Source organism: Lagopus muta, chromosome 26 (genome assembly GCF_023343835.1).
Source record: "Lagopus muta isolate bLagMut1 chromosome 26, bLagMut1 primary, whole genome shotgun sequence".
NCBI lineage: Eukaryota > Metazoa > Chordata > Aves > Galliformes > Phasianidae > Lagopus > Lagopus muta.
In genome coordinates this window covers 2,367,388-2,389,585 of record NC_064458.1, presented here as the reverse complement: position 1 = coordinate 2,389,585, position 22,198 = coordinate 2,367,388, and the positions used below count along the sequence as shown (strand labels likewise).

General features: G+C 46.3%; 2 protein-coding genes across 3 annotated transcripts; one reads left to right on the top strand and one right to left on the bottom strand.

Moving 5' to 3' along the window:
* The first annotated feature begins 258 nt into the window (after positions 1–258).
* CHAF1A (chromatin assembly factor 1 subunit A) lies at positions 259–15,739 on the top strand. Of its 2 annotated transcripts, none has more exons than XM_048927392.1 (15): positions 259–546; positions 810–860; positions 1,076–1,896; positions 4,129–4,185; positions 5,871–6,112; positions 6,701–6,761; positions 7,277–7,345; positions 7,757–7,977; positions 8,979–9,147; positions 9,353–9,433; positions 9,521–9,610; positions 9,825–10,086; positions 10,689–11,173; positions 13,355–13,448; positions 14,834–15,739. In XM_048927392.1, exons 1-15 carry the CDS (start codon positions 540–542, stop codon positions 14,929–14,931), a joined length of 2,808 nt encoding a protein of 935 aa, XP_048783349.1. In that variant the 5' UTR covers positions 259–539; the 3' UTR covers positions 14,932–15,739. The 2 variants fall into 2 exon arrangements, with proteins under 2 accessions (XP_048783349.1, XP_048783350.1); XM_048927393.1 differs by having other exon boundaries at positions 259–704.
* Positions 15,740–15,851: 112 nt separating this feature from the next.
* On the bottom strand, positions 15,852–20,431 carry UBXN6 (UBX domain protein 6). The gene is made up of 11 exons (XM_048927394.1): positions 20,273–20,431; positions 19,871–20,025; positions 19,476–19,537; positions 19,195–19,326; positions 18,840–18,937; positions 18,419–18,494; positions 18,236–18,320; positions 17,811–18,030; positions 17,583–17,713; positions 16,822–16,967; positions 15,852–16,442 (listed from the first exon to the last, which is right to left on the bottom strand). Exons 1-11 carry the CDS (start codon positions 20,353–20,355, stop codon positions 16,314–16,316), a joined length of 1,317 nt encoding a protein of 438 aa, XP_048783351.1. The 5' UTR covers positions 20,356–20,431; the 3' UTR covers positions 15,852–16,313.
* Positions 20,432–22,198: the final 1,767 nt, after the last annotated feature.

The following is a 22,198-nucleotide window of genomic DNA, read 5'->3' as shown; positions in this document are numbered from 1 at the left end:
ACCGGGCCTCTCGTTGGCCACACGGCCGCCATTTCGCGCACCGTCTCGGCCCACTCAATGACCTAAGGTACTGGGCGGCCCCGCCCCTCTGCCCACCACTGCTGAAGGACTGCCTTGATCTCCACAGAGCCGCACCGCCCTCACTCCCGCCCGACAGCAACACGGCCTCAGGCCCGGGGGTGAGGGACCTTCCGCGCTCCTCCTTCCTCGTCATCTTCATCCAATCAGCGCTTCCAGCGAGCGAGAGTGACAATCGTGACCGCCAATCAGCTCTCCTTCTCTCTCTGACCAATGCGGATGTAGGGGCGGAGCCGGCGCCGAGCCTCCCGCACAGGCTCCTCGCGAGACGCGGGCGGAGGCAGGGCGGGCGGAAGAGCGAGTCACGTGGGCGCTCTCCGCCAATCAGCGCGGACAGGCGCGGGGTCGTCCCGGCTCCCGCCAAATACGAGCGGGAGGCACAGGGCCGGAACCGGACGGAACGGGTTGGAGCGGGCCGGGTCCGCTCTGGTCGGCTGCCGCTGGAGCCGTGGCGCCTCGCCATGGCAGGTAGGGGAAGGCCTGGAGGCATCGCGGGGCTTCCGGGTCTCCGGGGGCGCGGGTTCTTCCTGAGGTAACAAAGGAGGCCCGAGAGCGGAGGTACCGTTTCGGTGTAGGCCCCGTGCGGCGCCGTTTCCTCAGTCGTTGGGTTTCCCTCAGCTCTGGAGGTCAGTCTGAGCCCGGCTGTGCCTGTTGGGTGCTGCTCGGGGCCGGTGGTGGGGCTGCAGCGTGGCCCGGCCATTCACGGGGCTCTTTTTGTTTCCCTTTTGTAGCCATGGAGTGCAGAGACAAAGCGGTCGTTCCCCCGCGGAGACTCGTGCAAGGTAAGGCTGTGGGAGAGCCTCTGTCACCTCTTGTAAAGCCCCAGTGCCTTCAAAAACCACCAGGCCTGGGAGTATTTGCCGCAGTGAACTGCCTGCAGCTGTAATCTGGTTTCGTTCTGCTGTTTAACAGCAAAATGAATGCATTAAGTTTTATTTCTCCTTATCCTGCCGCTTTGTTTGCTGTGACTGAAATAGCCAAATGTTGTTTGTTGCAGCTCGGTTGCCTTTCAAGCGCCTGAATCCTGTACCAAAGGAGAAATGTGATGCAGAAGCAGAAGGCAAGAAAGGAAAGAGTTCTAAGAGTGGTTTGGGCCAAAGTAAGGATTCTTCCACAGCCACATCGTGTGCTTCCACGGACAATATGGAGAACGACTGCCAGCTGAATTCAGATGTGACTTTTGTTCCGAAACTTGTTAACGGGAAGGGTCCTTTAGACCACTTTATACAAAAGGGCTCAAAAGATAACAGAGATGAAATCATCGTCATTATTGACTCGGTAGATGAGCCTAATCAAAGGCTCAGTGATGATGTAGACCGCGTTAATTTTGATTCAAAAGCATCTTCTGCAGCTCTGACTAACGGTGTGCTAGGAAAAGATACGAACAAGCTGAGTTGCCTGAATTCCACCCAGAACAGCCAAACTGATGATTCAATGGAGACTGATGTGCAGTGTGAAGCTATTGCAAATAAGGGTGAAGATTTGGTAGATGGAATCCAGTCTTGTTCTGGGTTGACAAAGTGTAACAACTTGGAAAACACGAAGGTTAATCAGGGTGAACTGAAGGACATCATATTCGAGGGGAAGATGCCTGTAGTGCTTCTTGAAGATATTATGGCTGCTAAATCTCCCCAAGTCACTTCTCTGGATGGAAGTGTCACATCAGAAAATGAGACCGTAGAATTGTCCCATGAAGGAGACTCTGTACTTACTAATTCCTCATTAAGCTCCCTCTCTGTGAGCTCCCCTGAGGCACAGCCTGTTGCAGAAAGCAAGAGAAATACTAGTCCTTTAGCTGTCTCAACGCCTATTAGGAAGGTTGGTCTCTTTTCTTGGTTGTTTAAGAGTTATTACACTGTAGATGGACTGTTTGTCATGAAAAGGATAAACAAGTTATTCACAAAGATTGTGGGACCTTATGGAAGGTGTTGTCCATCTATTAATAATGTAACTGAATGATTACCCTCTTGAATCCTCCTTTAAATTGTGTAGCTAGACTATTTGAGTCTTGGTTTTGAGTTGCTGTGTTTGAATAGCATGAGTGCAGCTTTAAGCTCCTGTTACAGGTTCTTTTCATTACAGTGATTATGAAGTGTATGCCTTGGGATGTACACCTTAGTAACTGGGATAAGGACAGAGCTCAAAGAGTTGTGTCCAGCAGGGGTTGTTTGATCCATTCTGTTCTCTCTGTTGGTGCTGTGGGGTTTTTTTTGTCAGCTTCCACCACCAGCTTTGAAATCTTGAATCTGGGCTGTTAAAAACCCTTTCAGTGAAACTATAGGGCATTAGCAGAAGTGCAGTTTTCCCTCTGAAGACAGAGGACAAGCCAAATGGGTCTCCATAGGAATGAAGTGTGTAAGGCTTGTGCTGTCAGCCATCTTGTGTGCCCTGTCCAGCAGGAGGCTGCTTAAGGGATAACTCACTGTGTGTTCCTGTGACCATGAGATGCTGCTTAGGGCTGGAGGGGATGGGATACCTCTGATCTAACAGCCCTGTGTGTGCTGGGGCTGGGATCTGGTTTAGATTCTGGTCACTGCCTGTCCTGTAACAAGAGACACCTGTGATTGGACTTCTGGTGCTGTGCTGAAGGGGAAGCTTTTAAAACCAACAGTGTCTGTGCAGGTGGCTGAAATGGTTGTGAGTTGAGTGGTTGGAAAATGCTTGGTCTTCCTGGGGAACAGATCAGTGGAGTTATAAAGAGAGGATGCTCTGGTTGGGAGCACAACAGTCAGCAGTGAAACCTGTACAGCAGAGCAGCCCTGGGGAGTGTGTTGGATACTGTAGCCAAGCCTTGCCCAAAGTTCAGCTGAGCTCTCTGACTGCTGTGTTGTTTGCATTTAACTGCATTATTGGAGGGGAAAACGAGGAGGGCTTTTTCAGGTGTTCAGATGCTGTGCTGCCTGGGGGGAGTTACCTGGTCCTGACTTCTGGCTGTTAAAACTTGTGGTATCACTCTACAATACACACACAAACTTAAGTAGGTATGAAATATTCCTAGTACAACAGAACAGAAGAGAGCACTTGACTTTGGATGTAATATATTCACGTCAACAAGTTATTGGTTTTGCCTGGTGTGAGGCAAGGTTGGCACATCATTCATTCTGTTTGCCAGAGTGGGATGTCTGTGCTGATCTGCACCATTGTCTGTGCTAGAATGTCTGCTTTCTAAAGCAGAAGCACTTCAAGAAAGTAAAGCTCTAAGTTTAAAGTGTTCTTGTTTTGCATCACGTGAGTAGAGTCACCTGATGCATCTTTACACTCTGAGCTTCCGTGCCTGAGCGTAGAAAATAAAGCAGACCAAATGCTTTAATCGCAGAGATAAATGCTCTGCCTTTGCCTGAGGATGGCAGGAGGAAGAAGAGGATGCAAGAAAGCAAGCCAGAGTGAGCTGAAATATAGACTGCTCAGAAGCTAAGGTCAATGAGTGCTACTGTTTAGATACAGAGTAGCTTTGTGCCTTCTTTCTTCCTTGGGAATAATGGCTTTAACTGAAAGGAAGCTGTGACCCATAGGGTTGATAATAGTGGAAGAACAGGAGGGCTGTGATCACCAGCAGGAACAGCACGGGAATATTGAAAGTAGTCCTTGTGCTTAGGAAGCTGTAGCTAAATAAGCTGGCATAACAACAGTAGCATAAAAAACCAGAAGTTTATATGGCAGAGTTGCTTCCTTTGAGTCAATGTTGTGCTCTTGTGATTTGGAGCAGCTGTACCTCCTGTTTGTTTTTGGACTTGTGGTGTTACATTGCAAATGATGTTTCAGGGCTGAGTAAGGAGAAGGGTTTGTTTATGCAAAGCCTGGTAATAGGAGGACCTAATGTAAACTGAAACAATTAGTGTGTTCAGGCTTATTATAAATCAGTGAGATTGGATCTAAGAATAGAGTTCAAGCATATCTAGTGCTGAAGGAATGCTTATGTTGCTGGATACATTAACCTGAAGAAAAAGTTAATGTAATTTAAATGGAGCTTGCTGCTCCTTTTAGTAGTTTTAGCATCTCATGAGAAAGGAATGACACAGATCTCTAAAACTTCCTTTTTTGTGATTTCAGGTATCTCAGAAACTCCACAAAAGTTCTGCAGAGAAGGAGAAGCTGAGATTGCAAAGAGTAAGGCTTTTTCACTGAATAGAAAGTTAACCTGCTGTGCTTTTGCATTGAATAGTAAGCAAAGCCCCGTGCGTTTCATCTCAGTCTACTTATAGCACCTCTTTCCCTGGCTTTCCTCACTGATGAATATGGAAGAATCTTAATGCATGTGGTTAAAGCACTCAGTTTGTTCCAAAAATCTCCTTAATGCACACCTGATGGCGTGTGGGTGGCCTGCACTGCATTTCTGTGCACTTCAGTAAGGCATTAAGAGACTGTAAATGTTGCTGACTGCTCATCAAAGGGCTTTTGGGAGCGTTTTCAAACCCTTCCTTGGAGAGTGGAAGCCTCCAGAGTGGACACTCACAGTGAAATCCTTGAGAGGCTTCTATTTAGGGTTCCTGCCTTACTGTTCTCACCCTTCTCCCTTTAAAACACAAAAAGTAGCATCTGTTCTTCAGCACGTGAGGCAAGAGGGCCAATGGGTTCATGGAAACTATTGGACATCACTGCTGGGAATGCTTAAGGCTGCATTATGTGTCCATTCCAATGCTGGTAGCCAGAACATCCAAACAAAACAGCGGTGTGATTTTTGCTGTCCATTCACTCTGTTTTCAGTCATGCAGTGCTAAATGCAGAGGAGGCTGATGGATCACACGGAGTTCTCAAGCAGCCCAGCATTGCATGAGTGGGCTCTGCGTGCTGAAAAGCTGGCTGTTATTTTACCAGCAGTTGGGAGGGGCTGTGCTTCTGAATCCTTGCTGTGTTTTGTAGTGACTAATTTAGAAATTGGTTGGTTGCATTTTCTTTATATAAACTATAAGTGGCTCAATGTACTCCCTGAGATGCTGGCTTTTCACAGTGCCCCATGTAAAGCTCCAGACTGTTGGGTTTTTTTTTCCTGTAATTCACTTCTAATGTTTATTTATGTAAATAGTTACATTTGAAGGAGATGAGAATGTGGAAGCTTAGTGTTGAAAGCTAAATCAGCCCACCTCCCCTGCTGTCTGCTTCGTACCTCTTCCTAAAGCTACCCAGTAGATCTTTACTGAGTTCCATGACTCAGTTCTGGCAGTGTTGCTTTTTACCTCTGGCACAGTTCTGGCATTATTTGTACACTGTGATGCTGTTCAGTAATTTTTCATCCTGCCAGGAAGACTTAGATGTGAAATAAACAAAAAGAAATTGGAAATGTACCAGAAGGCTGTTTATATCTCTGAGTTCAGACGTATCCTAGTTTCCTTGTGAAGTTACCAATATCTACAGCATAGGGAAATTACTTCCCTTAAGTTTCTTTTTTTTTAATTAGTAAGAATACCACGTTCTCATTTATGTCAGTAGACCCATAATGAGAATTTTAGTTGCTTTGAAATGAAATAATGTGGAAAAACAACACTTTGACTCTTGTCACCTTCCCTCACTGTTCTCATGCTACCCTTTAAGTAAGCACAGAGTGCCTTGCCTTGTCTGATTATCTGAAAAGATATTAACTAATAAAATGCCACGCAAGACAGGTCAGCTAGCTGAGGCTGCACACAGGATGCAGTTCCTAAGTGCAGCTATAGGAGCTGGAACCTTGCAGGTCTTTGTGGATGGGTCAAGAATCTCAGTTGGAGAAGTTGTGTCCTTGTTTCAGCCAGCTGTGTGTGTGCCAGCAGCTGCTTCTGTGCACAAAGGCACTTTCTTAATGGGTTTTCTTGAACTAGGATCAGGAGCGTGCTGACAAGCTGCAGAAGCTACAAGCAGAAAGGGAGGAAAAAGGAAGGCTGAAAGAAGAGGCAAAAGCTGCAAAGGAGCGAGCCAAGGAAGAGGCAAAGAAGAAGAAAGAGGAAGAGAAAGAACTAAAAGAGAAAGAGAGAAGAGAAAAGAAAGAAAAAGAAGAAAAGGAGAAAGCTGAGAAGTTGAGAGTGAAGGAGGAGAAACGCAAGGAGAGGCAGGAAGCCTTGGAGTAAGTGGCTTGAAGCCTTGGAGTAAGTGGCTTGGCTTCTAAAGGCCGTGGGGAATAATGGATGATGATGTGGTAACCTCTGCAGACCCACCATATCCCCCTATTTTAGAGCACAGGGCAGCATGTGCCTGTTTGTCACTGAATATATTCAAAGTGGTGGAAGAATGTCAGATCTTAATGCCAGCACTGCTTTCTGCTTGCTGGCTTTTCTGATCAGAAATAGCTGAAAAGAGCTGTCATGAACCACTGAGTTTTCCCTTCCTGACCACTCTTACTATTAGCTTTGCATTTGCTGGTACTGCTGTCTTCTGTTGAGGAAATCATTTGTATTGTGATAACTCATTAAATACCTTGTTTTGTATCGAGGAAAATTTGAAGCATCCTCTATACTCTGTGCCCAAATCAGTTCAATATTTGATTTAGAAGGAATGAAGAGAGTCTTCTATACACTTCAGTCCAGTGCTGTGCTTGTTTAACAAATTATCTTAGTGCAGAATGTGATGTGGTCTTAATTAAGGCTTCTCACCTGCCAAAGTCCAAGCAAATACTTTGAGTTGTGACTTTGATTTGTAAACTTTTATATTTAAGGGCAAAACTTGAGGAGAAGAGAAAGAAAGAAGAGGAGAAACGGTTAAAAGAGGAGGAAAAGGTAAATGCTCTCTCTAAGCTCTTCTGTTCTTGTGAAATGCTGTGAATGGACTCCCTGGCGCCCTGCTGAGTGCAGCTGAGCTGTTAGCTGTGCAACTGCTGCTTTACCCTCCCTGAAGTTCTCTCAGTACAGCACTACACTGCCTTGCTGCCCCTGCAGCATCTGCTGCTGGGAAGTGAGCATGTCCCTTTGAAACAGAGTCAGTCCAATGGGATCAGGTAGTGCCATTCCACCAGTTAGATCTTGCAGTTCTCTTGTCTTGTTTAGATGCTGCTGTCTCTGTTCTCTCTGTTAAATTCTTTCTGCATTTGTTGTCTTAGCAATTACACTGGGAATCTGTGTATGTGTGTTAGAGAAGGCAATTATTTTTTTAATTACATCACAGGAGCTGATAAACAACTGAACTTTGTTTTATGCCTCATTAGTTTTGAAGTTGGGTCATGCTTGAGTTCACTTTAAATGATGAAGCCTTGTCATACCTTTAATTACAATTTGCATTTCCATTCTGACCTTAGCGTATTAATGCTCAGAAAGCAGAAATTACAAGATTCTTCCAGAAACCAAAGACTCCACAAGCCCCAAAGGTGAGCTATTGCTATGCCTGCATGTTGTTGGGTTTTCCTTAGTCATCTTCTTACAAAACACACTGGTTTCCTTCTCACCTATCCCTCAGAGCTCCTTAGGTGTACGAGGCATTAGTGCCTACTTCCTCATTTTTAAAGCATTGAATGGTTTAAAACAACAAGTCTGTGACCAGAGGAAAGATGACAGAAGTCTGCAGTTGCTTGAGTAAAATCTCATCTTTGTCTCCTGCTGTGTTGGGTGTACAGACCTCAAGAGGATCTGTTGGGGTCTCTGAGAGGAAGGGCTTACTGTAAATCCTCATTCAAATATCAGTAACTTTCTTTTTTTCCTTAGGTTTGTGCCTTATGAATATGCTGGTACTGCAGTTTCTCAGGTGTTCAGGCCCTAACAATCCTCACTTACCATTTCAGATTCTTGCTGGCTCTTGTGGGAAGTTTGCTCCTTTTGAAATTAAAGAGAACATGGTCTTAGCTCCCCTCTGTCGTATTGCCCTTTATCCAGACTTCTTAGAACAGCTGGATCGGCTCCTGCACGCACAGAATAGTGAAGTTTCTTTCTTGAGAGACCTCAAGTGTCGTAAGCCACGTAAAACTGGACCCACTTTTGTCAGTAGCAGTACCACAGTGAACAGGTTAGTCTGTGTCTCGGGGCTTTTCTCCTCTTGTTTTTGTGATGAACAGGGGACTGGTTTCAAGGAAGCTGTAATCGAATGCTGTGGGTAATAGAAAGGTGCAGCTTTGCTTTTGATACTTGTCTGACAGTCCCCTCAGAGGGAGAGTGTGTTAGGATACAGATTTCCTTCATTCTGTAATGTTTCTTAAATGCTTATTTGCAGGAGGTCTTTTGTTTTAGGCAGCTGCATTTCAGCACTGGAAACTACTTCCCTTTGAATGGTGTTTATATCATAGAATCATAGAGTCACCAAGGTTGGAAAAGACCTCAAAGCTCATCCAGTCCAACCGTTCCCCCATTCCCAACAGCTCCCACTGAACCACGTCCCTCAACACAACATCCAGCCTTTCCTTGAACACCCCCAGGCTCGGTGACTCCCCCACCTCCCTGTGCATCCATTCCACTGCCTGACCACCCTTTCTGAACAGTAATACTTCCTCATGTCCAGCCTGAATCTCCCCTGCCGTAGCTTGAAGCCATTCCCTCTGGTCCTATCACTGATGACACGTGAGAAGAGGCCGACCCCCAGCTCACTACAACCTCCCTTCAGAAGTTATAGAGAGCAATGAGGTCTCCCCTGAGCCTCCTCTTCTCCAGGCTGAACATTCCCAGCTCCTTCAGCCTCTCCTCATCAGCCCTGTGTCCCAGACCCCTCACAGCTTTGTTGCCCTCCTTTGAACACGTTCCAGGGCCTCAATATCTTTCTTGCAGTGAGGGAATCTATCTATCTTTGATAGATGTCAGTTGTACTCCTTGAAACTGAGGCAGGCTGCAGTTGTTCATAGTATTGTTAAGAGGGCAGTAGCTTCTATGGAACTCCTGTTCTTGCAACCCAATTGTGAGTGTTCTAATCAAGTTCTGTGTTGATACCATGGCTGAACTGAAACTTTGTAGAAGATGATATCCTGAGCAGCAGGGGAGCGTTCTGTGGGTTCTGAAAGGAGTCTCTTGTTTTAACAGTGATGTGGTAGTGGTGGATAACTGCAAAACAGATGCTGTTCCTGAAAGGGGGAAATTTGGTAGAATGAAACTTCTGCAGTTCTGTGAAAATCACCGTCCTGCATACTGGGGCACATGGAACAAGAAAACCACTGTCATCCGTCCCAGGAATCCTTGGTCAAAGGACAGTGTGAGTAACTTACAGGCAATGTAGTTGGATTCTCTTTTTCTTAGTGATCTCAAAGTGAATATGTGGTGTTCAGGTTTACCTGTCCTTTGGGATTGCTGATCCACTGGTGTGCTCATTCTTGCTATTGAGTTATGAAGCACTAGGTGGACTCTGGCATCGTGCTTTCAGGCTAACAGATGTGGCATATTGGCATTTCTTCTTCTAGAAATTACTGGACTATGAAGTAGATAGTGATGAAGAGTGGGAAGAGGAGGAACCTGGTGAAAGCCTTTCCCATAGTGAAGGGGTAAGGATTCTGTGTGCTGAAAGACAGCTTCTAAAAACGACTGCATCTGGCAGTGCTAGATTTCTAAAAAGCTGAGTTTATGTTTAGGATGATGAAGAGGAAGGAGAGGATGAAGATGATGACGATGGGTTTTTTGTACCCCATGGGTACCTATCTGAAGATGAAGGAGTGACAGAAGTAAGTGAACCAGGATTTCCACCTTTGCTTCTATCAAGTGCTAAATATTGACACGTGAAATCATGTGATCCTGGCAGTGACATAACTCGTATTTGCTTAGAGCAGGAGAGAACCTGTGTAACTCAGGGGGCACAGCAAGAAGGTGGCTTTTTTTTGAAAGAAAATTATTCATCTGGAATGGTTGTAACAAGTTTTTTCACCTGTGGCTTTTTAGGAGTGTGATCCAGAGAATCAGAAGGTTCGTCAAAAGCTGAAAGCGAAGGAGTGGGATGAACTGATGGCCAAGGGGAAGAGGCTCCATGTTCTACAGCCTGTGAAAATTGGCTGCATCTGGGAAAGTGCACAACATGACAGTGGCACAAATGCAGACCTGAAGGTCCTCCAGCAGTTCACAGCGTGTATCCTGGATTCATCTGTTGCTGAGGAAGAACAGCAGATACAGAAATGTAGCAAAAAAAGAGCAAAAGATCAGCAGAGTAAGACGTGAAGGGCTAAATAATTGTATATATGCACTGTTGTACTCCAGTTTTGAGATATTTCTTTTTTTTAAATCAAGTTAAAGCATCAGAATGGCCTGCTTATTACTGTCTGAAATTCAAGTAATCTTTATGAAGTCTCCTGGGATTCAGTTTTCTGCCATTGCACAACTCTGTGGCCTTGGTTGCTGTCTCTAAAAGCTCTTGCTTCAGGTAATCCAGGAAACAATGCCAACAAGACTTCATTCAGAAGGCTCAGATTTAGGCCTCCTTACTGGAGGTGCTTGAGCTGACTTAGCTGTGTGTTGCTCAGAGAGAGAGGGTGTATTCTGTTTGTAATTTCAGTATTGAGTACATCCTGTGTGTGATTAACACGAGGGTATGAGTAATGCCCAAAAAGACCAGAATAGAGATAGGAATGTGAAGTGAGAATTTCAATTGTGCTTGACTATAAAGTTTAGATCCGGGGCTGCAACAGAAGCTAAAATTAATCTTATTTGTCTTCTTTCCTGGGGATGTGTACACTGATATTATGTCAGCCAAGCTTTTCTTGACCTTTAAATAGTTCTCTACAACCTTTATGCAACTTCTCTTCTCCGCAGTCCTCGGCCAGCTTCTACCACTGCTCCATGGGAACGTGAATGGGAGCAAAGTGATCATCCAGGAGTTCCAGGAGTGCTGCCGGCAAGGACTGTTCAGTGATGTGACTGCAGCTGAGAGTGGAGACACGAGCCCTGTGAGCCCCAACACATCCAGACCGCAGACACCAGTCGGTGAGGACAGTGGTGTCCCTTCCAAAGCCAGGCTAAAGAGAATAATTTCGGAGAACTCTGTGTATGAGAAGAGACCTGAATATCGGATGTGTTGGTACGTCCACTCGGAGGTGCTGAAGAGTTTTGATCAAGAGCACCTCCCTGTCCCTTGCCAATGGAACTACGTCACCCAAGTTCCTTCTTCAGGAAAGGAGGATGGTGGTGGTGTGCCAGGTGTGGCACCTGTGCAGAGCACCCCTGTGTCAGTAAAGAGGAAGTCCACTGGAAGTATGTGCATCACTAAATTCATGAAAAGGCCCAGGGATGCTGAACAGGTGAGCTTTCACAGCCCTCTTCCCCCAATTATAAACAGCAGGAATGTAGCTGTGCCTCTTCAGTAGGCAAGTATCATGGCACTCCTCCCAAACTGACCTAAACCTGCCATCAGCAGAGTCAAAATATTCAGCTACCAAAACAATTTGTCATACAAAAAGATCTTTATTCGTGGGGAAGGAGAACAATTTCCCAACTCTGAAGAGACGGATTTCTTTGCCTCTGACTTGGATTGTTTCACTTGAAACATTAATCTCCTGCTGTTCTTCCATTTTCTGCTATTTGGCAGTGATTGCTTCCAAGCTGTGAATAGTTTGGAGTGTCTGTTTGTCCTTGGTTTTCCAGCTGTATGCAATTTGCCTGCAGATTTGTGTGTATGGCTGCCAGATATATAGCCTGCACTGGTGACTTGCATCAGATGCACATGTACTGGTTAAATCTGGTCTCTGAGTGCTGCAACTCAACTCTTAATAGTCTGCAAAGTCTCAGGCTCATAATATTATATATAAAAGCTGGATTTCAAGAGCTGCTTTAAAGAAAAAAAATCACAGGAGCAGAGGAGATACTTGGAGTAGTCACTATTCCAACTAATCTGTGCTCTTCCTGTTATGTTTACCCTGAAAAGCAGAGGCAAACAAGTAGTATTAAGAGCTTAATTATCCAAAAGTATGGCTGAAAAGCATGTGATCAGTGCTTTAGCTATGTAATGCTCTGCCCATGTTCTTCAGACAGTAAGGCTTTAGGTCCTGAAGCCTGCTGTTATCAGCTGTGTGCTTTCAAACCTGCAGACAGGAGTGGTTTGCACTCTTCAGTGGATTTATTACTCTCCTGTGTGTAAGGGGGAGGAAGGAAGCCTTGCTCAAGGCTTTCTGTGCTTTTCTTTCTAAGTTTACTCCCTACTTCTTCAGCTTTTGTACTGAAGATCTGTAATGAAGTACAAATATTGATAGGGATCAGAAAGCTGAGAAACTGTTCAGTCCCCAAACTGCATCTGCTTGGTTTTTTTTTCTTGTATGCTAAATAAAAGCAGAGATTAAAAAATAGAGAAACAACTACAAAGCTCTGCTTATATTCAAGCACTTGGGCAGACAGAGTGAAACTAACTCTCTTAGTAGAATTACAACGTTGGCCTGAGTTCTTCTAAGCTTTTGAAAGCATCTTAGTTGCCCTCAGATGTGATGTAGCACAGCTGAGAACAAAGGTGTCAGGTTCCTGAAAGCCTTTCATGCCTGTCATCTAAATCAGCAGCAACTGGGGATTGAGATCCCATCCTTCCAGCTGTGCAAGGCTGGTGGAGAAAGTGGAGAACCTGACAGCCTTGACCTGCTGATTGTTCCCTGTGTGGCTCTGCCACAAAGCTCGTGCCAGGGCCCTTCTATAAGTGAAGGTGCTCTTACATAAGCTGCAGAGAAAGAACCTGGTACTGAAATACCTCAGTGTGTGTAGGAGGGGAATGGCTTCTATCTGAAAACTGCAACTTTAGTGAAAGATGTGAACATGAAACTTCTTGTCTTGGAACAGTTAGGATGGGCAGGGACCAACTTGTGAGACTTCAATTTCACAGTTCCAGCTGAAGAAAGTAAGGGGGGAAAAAGAACTTGGAGATATTTGATGCAGAACAGCTTCAGTTTGCATCACTCCTTATGTTTTGTTTCCTTTCCTGATTCAACATGAGTGGATTTGCAGCTCTCAGGGCAGCAAAGTGTCACCAAGGAAAGACCTGTCATCCCTTCCTGAAATGAGTTCATTGACAGATGAGTCAGGGGAGAACAAGGTTAAACTTGACAAGCTGAAGTTGCTTTTTGTCTTCAGAAGCAAGAAATCAAAAGAGGGGGAAGATTTCCCTTAAGTATATATAAATACAATAATAAAAAAGACAAAACTGAGTCAGACTCTAACTGGGGCCTGAACTGACTTCTAGGTGTGTAATTGTGCTGTGTAACATGGAGCACAAGCACTTGGCATGCTTCCTGCTGCATGGGCCATTGCAGAGCAGGCCTTTTACCAGAAGTCAGTGTCTGCTGTTCCTTGCACACATCTCTGCCTGCCTGTCTGGACTGTGCTTTGAGCACTAGTTGTGAGAAGCCTCCATTGCAGTCCTTAGCATTGGCTGTGCAGGATCTTGCACCTTAATGCTGTCACCTTGCTGATACCTTGTAACTTTTCCTCCTCTTCCCCTTAAGGCTGAAGCCATGGAGATGGATGGCTTTCAGGCAGACACTGAGGAAGATGAGGACGATGACGACTGCATGATTGTGGATGTACAGCCATGCAAAGGTGGGGAAAAATACTTGTTAGCCAGCTCTTGGCAGACAACCAGTAGCAGATGGGGGAGTAGAAACTGTAGCTAAACCTGTCACTGTTTTGTTTTGTTTTTGCTGCAGTTTTACCAAGCTTTGTGCTCTTCTCTATAGATGTTTTATGCCATATATTTTTCTGCTTTTATGACTTATTCTAGATGCTTCTTTATGATCTTTGCTAATCTGCTCTTGCCCTTCTTTTTCCCTCCAAGTGACTAAGCAGAGCAAAGTGTTTGTGAACAACAATTATCTGCCAGCATTACAGTTTGTTTCTGATAAGGAAAGTGAACATCTTGCTATCAGCAGATCCACTTAATGTTAGTAAATGTTGCTGAGAAGGGCTCATCTCAATGGGTTGCATACTTCTGTTCAGAGCTTTCCCAGAACTTAACAAGGTCTGGAGCTTAGCTTTGCTGCCTTGAAGTCTGAAGTGTCCATTCTGAAGGAAATAGCAGCAGATAACCAAGCTCTCAGCTGTGTGACAGATGGATGCTTTGATCAGCATTGCACAGCTATGTGCTACAATCCAAGCAGTTGTTTATATTTGTGTCCCAGTTATCGCTTGGAAAAAGGGTTTTCAGAAGCTCTGTCAGTGTAGCCTTTCAGGTTACAGATTCTGGAACAGGGAGATGAGGAAAGGAGAAGCTCATTTCATCTCAGTGAGGTCTTAACTACACATTGATCATACAGATCAGTGACTTAACACAAACCACGTGCAGCTACGTCCTCTAAACTGCTTTTAAAACCTCCAAGCTTTACAGCTCTCGCAACAGCTCTATCACAATGCTGCATAACCTGAATTAAGTGGCTTTTTTATTGTTATTATTATTGTTACTAGGCAGCTCCTTTAATTGCTAGATGAGGGCTTCTGCCTCTCTGTTCTGTTCCCAAAATACTCAATTCTACAAAGGTTTGAGACATTCTAGGCATGTCTTGGTTCTCTTTCTATCTGAGCTGGTGTTGCATTCCTCCTCTCACCTTCCATAAGTGACAACGCAGCTGTTTGGCAAGAAGCTTTGCATTTCATCTTAAGCTGCTTTTGCTTATTATATGACTGCAGCAGGATGAAAGCCCTACTTCAGGTTCATAAGCTCTTGTTCTGAGGATGAGAGTGCTGTTTGGTAGCAGCTCTGCCTAGTTCTAAAGCACTAACAAGAGCTTGATTCTTAATTAGAATTAGTTTTACTCTGTATTAGTGTAACCCAGTGCTGAAATCCAGTGTTAATACCAAATGGTATTGAAAAGGAGACTTGTAACTGGATTCGTGGCTGCTTGCATAGCTGGCAGTGGTCAGATTTGACTGGTTTAATGAAGATGCTTTAAAAAGAACAAAACCACAAGGTGACAGTTTCTACTTTGCAGATTCAACACTGACAGTCACTGAAACAGCTCCAGAATCCAGTGGTACAGCTGCTGCTCACCAGGATGCCAACGTGGTCAGCCCATCTAATACAGTTTGAGACTTCAATGCCTACTAACTTCTCTTGTATGTATGTATGTAGAATTATTTAGAAAATTTAAAACCCTGTGTATCTTTGAACAAGATACCTGAAAGTATTCCATATTTCTTGTAAAGAGAAGACAGCACTTTGTTCTGCTTCAGACCAGATGGAAGCTTAAATCTTCTAGTTTTTAGCTTAAAAGATATTGCATATTAATCTGTCCTTAATAAAGCATTATTGAAATTTTGGTACTTCTTTGCAATGGAAGGTATCTGTGTTAGTGGAGGGTTTTTTAAATAAGCTTATTGTGCTGCTTCTTGAGGCTTCCTCTGTTCATAATGTTGTATAGCATGCCCTTGGGCATGAACGATGTACAATTACATTTGATTTTATGCTATCTGTATTATCCTGTTTGTGACTTTACTTGCTATGAGGAGCAGCTCCACAGCTCTGCCTTTGGAAAAGGAAGCACCTGCAAGCTGTTCCTCCTATTTTGTGATAGTCTGATATTAATTACAGGCTAGTGACAGTGAGAGACTTGTGATCTCCTGTGTACAGTGCTGCAATAGGAAAGGGGGGGGGGATAAAAAAGCTGATCACTGTCCCCAGGAGAGCTTCAGGATTTAAGCATGTGGAATGGAGCCAGCATCACACTTGTTAATGTATGGAACAAGCTTGCTGTGGTTTTTAACTTTTTATAAGGCTTCTTAGCTGCTGAGGGATGAATTCCCTGAAATACTGGCTGTAATCTGGAGTTTTATCTCTCATCAGAGAGAAAATGGAGCCTCGGTAGCTCTTGCTTGTTGTTTGTGTCCCAGGCTGCCTCTTCTGGCTGCAGGTGCCTTAGGAAGATGAGGACTTAATGCCCCAGCAGTGACTGGAACTCAGCTGTACTTCAAAACTGTAAATAATACAATTCAAATAACTTGAAGCAGAACTGAATCTTTAAATAATCCATTTAATTAGATTAAACATAATGTTATCTAAATATCCTCTCTCCAATAGGAGTTACAGTGCACATAGAAACAGAAGGAAAAGCTGAATTCTAAGCCCAGCCCAATATCCAGGCTCTCTCAGTTTGTCATCCAGCCTTCTCTTAGCATCTCCTCCCTCCTCCAAAAGAGGAAAGTGGTACTTCATCATGGCCTTAAAAATACCTTCAGCAGTGATTGCTAGAACTTAGTTCTTAAAGCCATTAAGTGCAGCCTTGAAAGTTTTACTGGGTAAGACTACCTTGAATGGCTACCGAGTTGTGGAAATGGCTGCAAGGCTGGTTTTAAATGGCTGAAGCTCTAGCCTCCCATGCTGCAGAGCTAAAAGTCACTTGAGATCCCATATTGGAAGCTCCAGCCTAAGGGAACAATCTAAAGCCACCAGTGCTGAATCCATTCCCCTTTATTTCAAGATAGTGTCTGGATGTTGGAGAGAAGTTCTGGTTTCAGGGCGCTTGCTGGCTGCTCCTGTCCTGATGCCTCAATGTCTGACATGACTGCTGCATCCCAGGCAAGAGTCAGAAGAGCTGAGGGGACCTGGAACAGAGAAAGCAGTGTTACTAAGCTACAATACTATACAGATATGCTCCCTGGGGCACACTGCTTTGAGCTTGCTCATGGAACCTTTATGCTAGAGCTGCGCTTGGCTCACAGTTGCTGCCTTCCATCTTTTCCCAGAGTGTGTACTAACCCTCTGCTGGCAAATGCTGTAGCCAGAGTTTCCTATAAGTCCTTAAGGTCTCTTTGATGGAGGCCTCCTAGCCTTGAGTTAGCCTTCGTGCAATTGCCTGAGCTTAAAGAAGGGACAGAGCACTACTGTGCTGAAGATGCAATCTAAGTTATGAGCAGCATCTGACCCTGACAAGTCGAGCTCTGTTGCCACCTGAAGACCCCTGTGCAAGGTGCCATCTCTTACCAGCCCACACTCGTTGAAAGCCAAGTTCTCCTCTGTCAGTTTGAGACCTCCAGGTCCCAAAAGCTCGAAGGGCAGCCAGTTATCTCTGAGTGCTTCTCTTACGAAGCTGTAGAGCACAGATACGGGTTCGCGTGCATAAAAAGTCCCTGCCATGAAGAAAAAATGACATAGAAGAAGTCTGTAGCATTTAGCAAATGCAATCTTTAGTGGTAGGTTTCACAGGGCTCCAGTACTGATGCTAACTTTATAAACTACTTCAGTGGCATTGGAAGAGCCTGATTCAACTGAAGTATGAAAGCAGCATTCCTAAAGAAAAGCGCTGCTTTGCACGTTGCAAACCCCTGCCAGCCTGTAACAAAGAATTGGAAAAGCCTAAACCTATTTCTGGAGTTCTACTGCAAAAACTGAAGAGGATTTGTACCATTGTACAGCCTGCCACCACACAGGCAATTTCATGCTGGTTACTATAGCAAACTCATCTAATGATTCCAGCTTGCCAGCAGTAGCCTGGGAAGAGCACACTTAATTAGTAATGCCTTGAGATTCTTTCCTCTACAGTGAACCCTGGCTTACAGTTCCAGCCCTGTGCAGCTGAGGCACACAGAAGGCTCAAAGATTGTAAAGATTCACACTGAAACATTACTCTTTTTCTTCCTGTATTCATTCTAATGCTTGTCTTCTGCACGTCTTGTCAATCTCTCCTGCTACAAGTATTCTCAAAAGCTATTAGGGGTGCACAAAGAGAGGCTAAGAAGTCTTACCTTGGAGAAGGTAGCCATCAGGAAATCTAACTCGTAACAGGGTATAGTTGTACTTCCTCATTTCCCTTTGTTCTTCTTTCTCTCTCATGGCTCTTGTCCTCAGCATTGAAGCCTTTTCCACTGCTTCTGTCCTTTAGATAAAAAGTGATTTTTAGCATGAAGAAAAGGCATGAGGGAGTTACAGCAGGCCCCCCTGGTATTGGAGGCCCTCACTTTAAACCTCCTCACCGGAGCCGCTGCTCTCGTTTGATCTCTTCTGCAGTGAGGTTGTAGAAGTCATTTGGCAGCTCAAATCGAGCGGCTTCAGCTGATGGTTTAAATACACAGAGCTGCCGATCCAGCTGGAGTCTCAGTGGCTCACAGCTTAAAAGCTGCTCTTTGTAGTCCTTGAGGTCTTCCAACTTGGTCAGCATTTCTTCCTTTAGTACATAGTACTCTTCAGTGGTGTCTACAACCAGAAGCACATTAATGCACAAAATATAAGGGCGATAATAGGCAGAAAAACTCCTGTTTTAACAAGGAAAATGCAGGGCAAGAGGCTGTTTGTGTAACAGCCCTGGAGCGTGGAGCTCTGAGAACAACCAAAGCCTCCCCTGGGATGCCCCACCACTCAGACTGCTGCCTTCACTTTACAATACACTTAAATATCTTGCCTTGTCCTGGAACAGGAAGTGTTTTTGTCTCAAACCCAACAGACTGGAAAAATCTATGTATGCCTTCCAGGCAGTTTATCCTTTCCTGGAAGAAAAGGGAAAAAGATATAAAATAAATTAAACATAGTCTGCTCCAGGCAAGGAGTTCCCTAGGCAGAGCACCTGCAGCAATCCTGATCTCACCTGAAATACTTTGTTCTGCAGTTTGATTTTCTGGTACTTCTCCTCCTCTGGATGCAGATAAATGTTGTCCAGGTATCTGCAGAAAGAGGAATGCAGTTCATGGATCAAAGCAGGCACTCGAGGACACGCTGCCCCCACACAGAACGATCATGTATGAGAAATACTGCAAGGTCTCAGATAAAAGCTGAAAAAGCGAGGAAAGCAAGCGAGGCACAACGTGGCGGTGGTTGATCTCAACCACTAAACCTCTTGGACCAGTGGATCAACTCAAAACACCTCAGAGAATCTGGCCTTATTTCAACTGACACAATGTGTTTCAAGCATTTGGTTTTGTTTTTCTTCAGGCATTGCCTGGAGTGCAGCAATGCCTGTTAACCTTCCAGGGAAGGGACAAGCTCCCTGAGTGCTCCATCCTACTTACTTGGCCATGGTTTCCACACCTACTCGGACTTTCTCCCGATCCTTATTGAAGGTGTGAATCTCCATGATGGAGGCAGCCACTGGGTCTACAGAGAAATACTGGAAAAGAAGGAGAGAAGCTGGTCAAGGGGGAACTGACTGTTCTGTACAATCCAAGGGGATTGGAGCTCCCTGCCTCAGCATTAATAGCAAAAGGACAGGAATTTGTAACATCTGAACAGAGCCTGCAGTCTGGTAGATGATTGAGAAGGCAGAGGGTAAGAGGTCACTGCTGCATTGCTTGAGGGAGATTCATGCACAAAATGAGTTTAAACGGAAGGAATAAAAGAAGCACAGCCAGCAGATGTGGAGCTCACCGACTGGATGGCTTCTCTGATATGCTTCTCTTTCTCATCTTTCCTTACAACTGCGCTGGTCAACGGGCAAATGAAATAGACCCCTGAAACAGAGGGTTCAGCTGCAGCTTCCCTGTCTGAGAAGGCTGGGTCCTAAAAGAGACAAAAGCAGGCACAACTGAATGATGGTTGCTTCGTATTGGATTGTTGTGGGTTGTTAGCATATCTCTATAGGACAGGAACAACAGCACTCTCAAAGCATGCATTTTAACATGATTAGGAAACAGCAGCAGGTCTCGTACCTCTTGGTGTGCAGAAACCCCCTTCTCACTTGCAGCTGCCTCAGCCATCAGCTCCTTTCTCACTAGGAGAGAAAAATCCCAGTTATGGCAGCAGGGGCACAGACCCCAAGTTGTTCCTCAGAGGGCTTTGCACAGTGCAGTTCTGCTCCAAGGAAGCAAACACTTCTGTGGGTGCTCTGCTTCTGGTTCAGGGTGTGCCTTAGCCCCATTTCTAAGAGGCTTGTCATCAGCAAGGATCTGGCTCCAGCTGCACAGCTGCCAAGCCAGGAACTTTCATTCCAGGCTCAGACCTACAGCAGCTGCAGGAGCTATCTCTGAGCTTGGAGCCATCACCGGCAAAGCCTTGCAGCCCAGCCAGGCTCTCACCCCAGCTGTATCTTCGAGGAATCTCCTACCCTGGTTCTTGATGGCCCCCTGGGAGGAAGGTGGCTTTGCCTTAGGCTTCAGCTCCATCCGGGCCAACGCTGCCGCCGCTGCCATCTGTGCCTCATCAGTGGGTCCCTGCCGAGGTTTCGGTGCTGCCTCTGCTTTCGGCTTCTCCTTGGGGACCCTGCGGCAGGACAGAACGCAGCTCAAGAGGCAGCTCCCGGGGCACCGCGGACCGGCAGCAACCCGCTCGCTTTTGGCACCCGAAACACAACGTGGAGGAACTCAACGTATGTTCTCTAATCACTGCAAGCTGCATTCGGGCCATCCCGGGAGCTCAGCGTCCCTCAGGCCGTGACGCCCCGATCCCGAGCTCCACCGCCGGGCCCAACAGCGGGACCTGCGGTTACCGGCGGCGGCGAACCCCGTACCGAGCCGGCTCCGAGAGCTTCTGGCCAGGCCCCGCGCTCCGAAACTTCAGGTCGGACTTGATCTCCTGGAAGAACTTGCGCATAGCGACGGAGCCGGGACGCGAACTCCCACCGGAACGCAACCAGTCGCACCCACCCTCGCACTTCCGGTCTTCTCACGTGACCGTGCCCGGAAGGGGGCGGGGCCATCACCGCCCTCTTGCCGCTCTATCCCGCCGCCTCTGTGCGCGGTCCTCCAGGCTCTTCAGGAGCCCGCGGGCCGACAGAGGTATCCTCACCGACACGACTTCAGTAGTAAACAGACCGCGAAGCCTCCAGATCGCCCGAAACCCACCCTTGGTTTGTTCTGCACAGAGGAGGGGAGGCTGAGGGGAGCCCACACGGTGGCCTACAGCTCCCTGATGGACCCCGAGGCCTGCAGCGCCTCATGGCGGCCTGCAGCTCCTCACAGCGTTCCGTGATTCTGTCATCCTATGATAACCCGTGATAACTGCAGGCAAACTGGGTCGAGGCATAGCATCACAGAGTGGTTTGAGTTGGAAGGGACCTCTAAAGGCTATTTGGTCACACTCCTCTGCAGTGAACACAGGGACGCCCACAGCTCCGTCAGGTGCTCACAGCGCCATCCAGAGTCCGAGTATCTCCAGGCATGGGGCACCACCGCCTCTTTGGGCAACGTGTGCCAGTGCTCCCTTATATTAAAAAACCTTTTCCTTATATCCACTCTAAATCTTCCCTCTCTTAGTCTGAAACCATTCCCCCTTGTCCTATCACACAGACCCTGCTAAAGACCATCCCCTTGTTTCTTACAGCCCCTTTAGGTACTGACAGGCCATTCTCAGCTCTCCCCACCAGAGCCTTCTCTTCTGCAGGCTGCACAGCCCCATCTCTCAGCCCATCCTCACAGGAAGCTGTTCCATCCTTCACATCCCTCTCTGGTCACACACCAACAGGTCCGTGTCTCTCTTGCACTGAAGATTCCACATCTGGATGCAGTGCTCCAGGTAAAGTCTCCCCAGCACAGGACAGAGGGGCAGATCCCCTCCACGACTGCTGGCCACGTGGTTTTGGACGCAGCCCAGGATACAACACAGCTTCCCCTAGGGGCACAGAAGCAGATGCTGTTTGGGGCAGCTCCTTTGTCCCAGGTAACTCTGTCTCCATCACACTGATCCTTGGCTGCTGTCTGCACCCGCCACACCTCAGTGGATTCCTTCCACACAGCCTGCAGTCATTTCCCCTCGCCACCAAAGCAGCCACGCACACCCCAGCAGCGCCGCAGGGAACGCAGCACACTCAGCCCATGGTTTGTTCTCACTCGCCTCTCCCAGAGGTGTAATTGCACCGTAGGTAATCTCTGAGACACGTGTGGGTTGTGTTTGGTAACAGCCTCACCCTTGCCAGGCGCAGCTCAGGCTGTCACAGCATCGCATGCAACTTCCATTTGACTGAAGTTTCTCACTTTGGAGACAGCAGCAAATTGTTACTTTTCCATGATTTAACAGGGAAAAAAAAAACAGATTGGTATAAAACCACGTTTAAAAGCTGAGCTAAACCAGGACGAAGCTGCAGACAGTCTGACTTGGTTTGACTTGGATTTAGTTCAAGTGAAAAGGAGTTTTTACAAAAGCACATAAATCAGGTCATGATTCTAAATCAGGTCTAATTCCTCCACGTGCTTCCCGTTCCTTTCCTGTAGAACCTTCCCCCAGGTTAAGGGGAAGCTCTCTCCACAGCCGCACCGTTTGAGGGATGCCTTCCAGCTACCCCCAGCCCTGCTCTCATGGTTCTATCAGGACAGCTCCAGGGAGCTGTTGGGATTTAACCTCTCCGGAAGGCTCAGGCTTTCTGGGCTGCACTTCTGCCCCAAGCGAGATGGCTGCCGATGGCTTTTTTCCCTCTAAATCGTTCACCTTCGTGCCGCGG

Coding starts and splice junctions, on each gene's coding strand:
- CHAF1A (XM_048927392.1), top strand. Junction 861..1,075: donor CCCGCGGAGACTCGTGCAAG/GTAAGGCTGTGG, acceptor TGTTTGTTGCAG/CTCGGTTGCCTTTCAAGCGC. Junction 4,186..5,870: donor AGAAGCTGAGATTGCAAAGA/GTAAGGCTTTTT, acceptor TTCTTGAACTAG/GATCAGGAGCGTGCTGACAA.
- UBXN6 (XM_048927394.1), bottom strand. CDS start 20,355: ATGCGCAAGTTCTTCCAGGAGATCAAGTCCGACCTGAAGTTTCGGAGC. Junction 20,026..20,272: donor AAGCTCTCGGAGCCGGCTCG/GTACGGGGTTCG, acceptor GTCCTGCCGCAG/GGTCCCCAAGGAGAAGCCGA. Junction 18,031..18,235: donor ACTTCCTGTTCCAGGACAAG/GCAAGATATTTA, acceptor TTCTGGTTGTAG/ACACCACTGAAGAGTACTAT.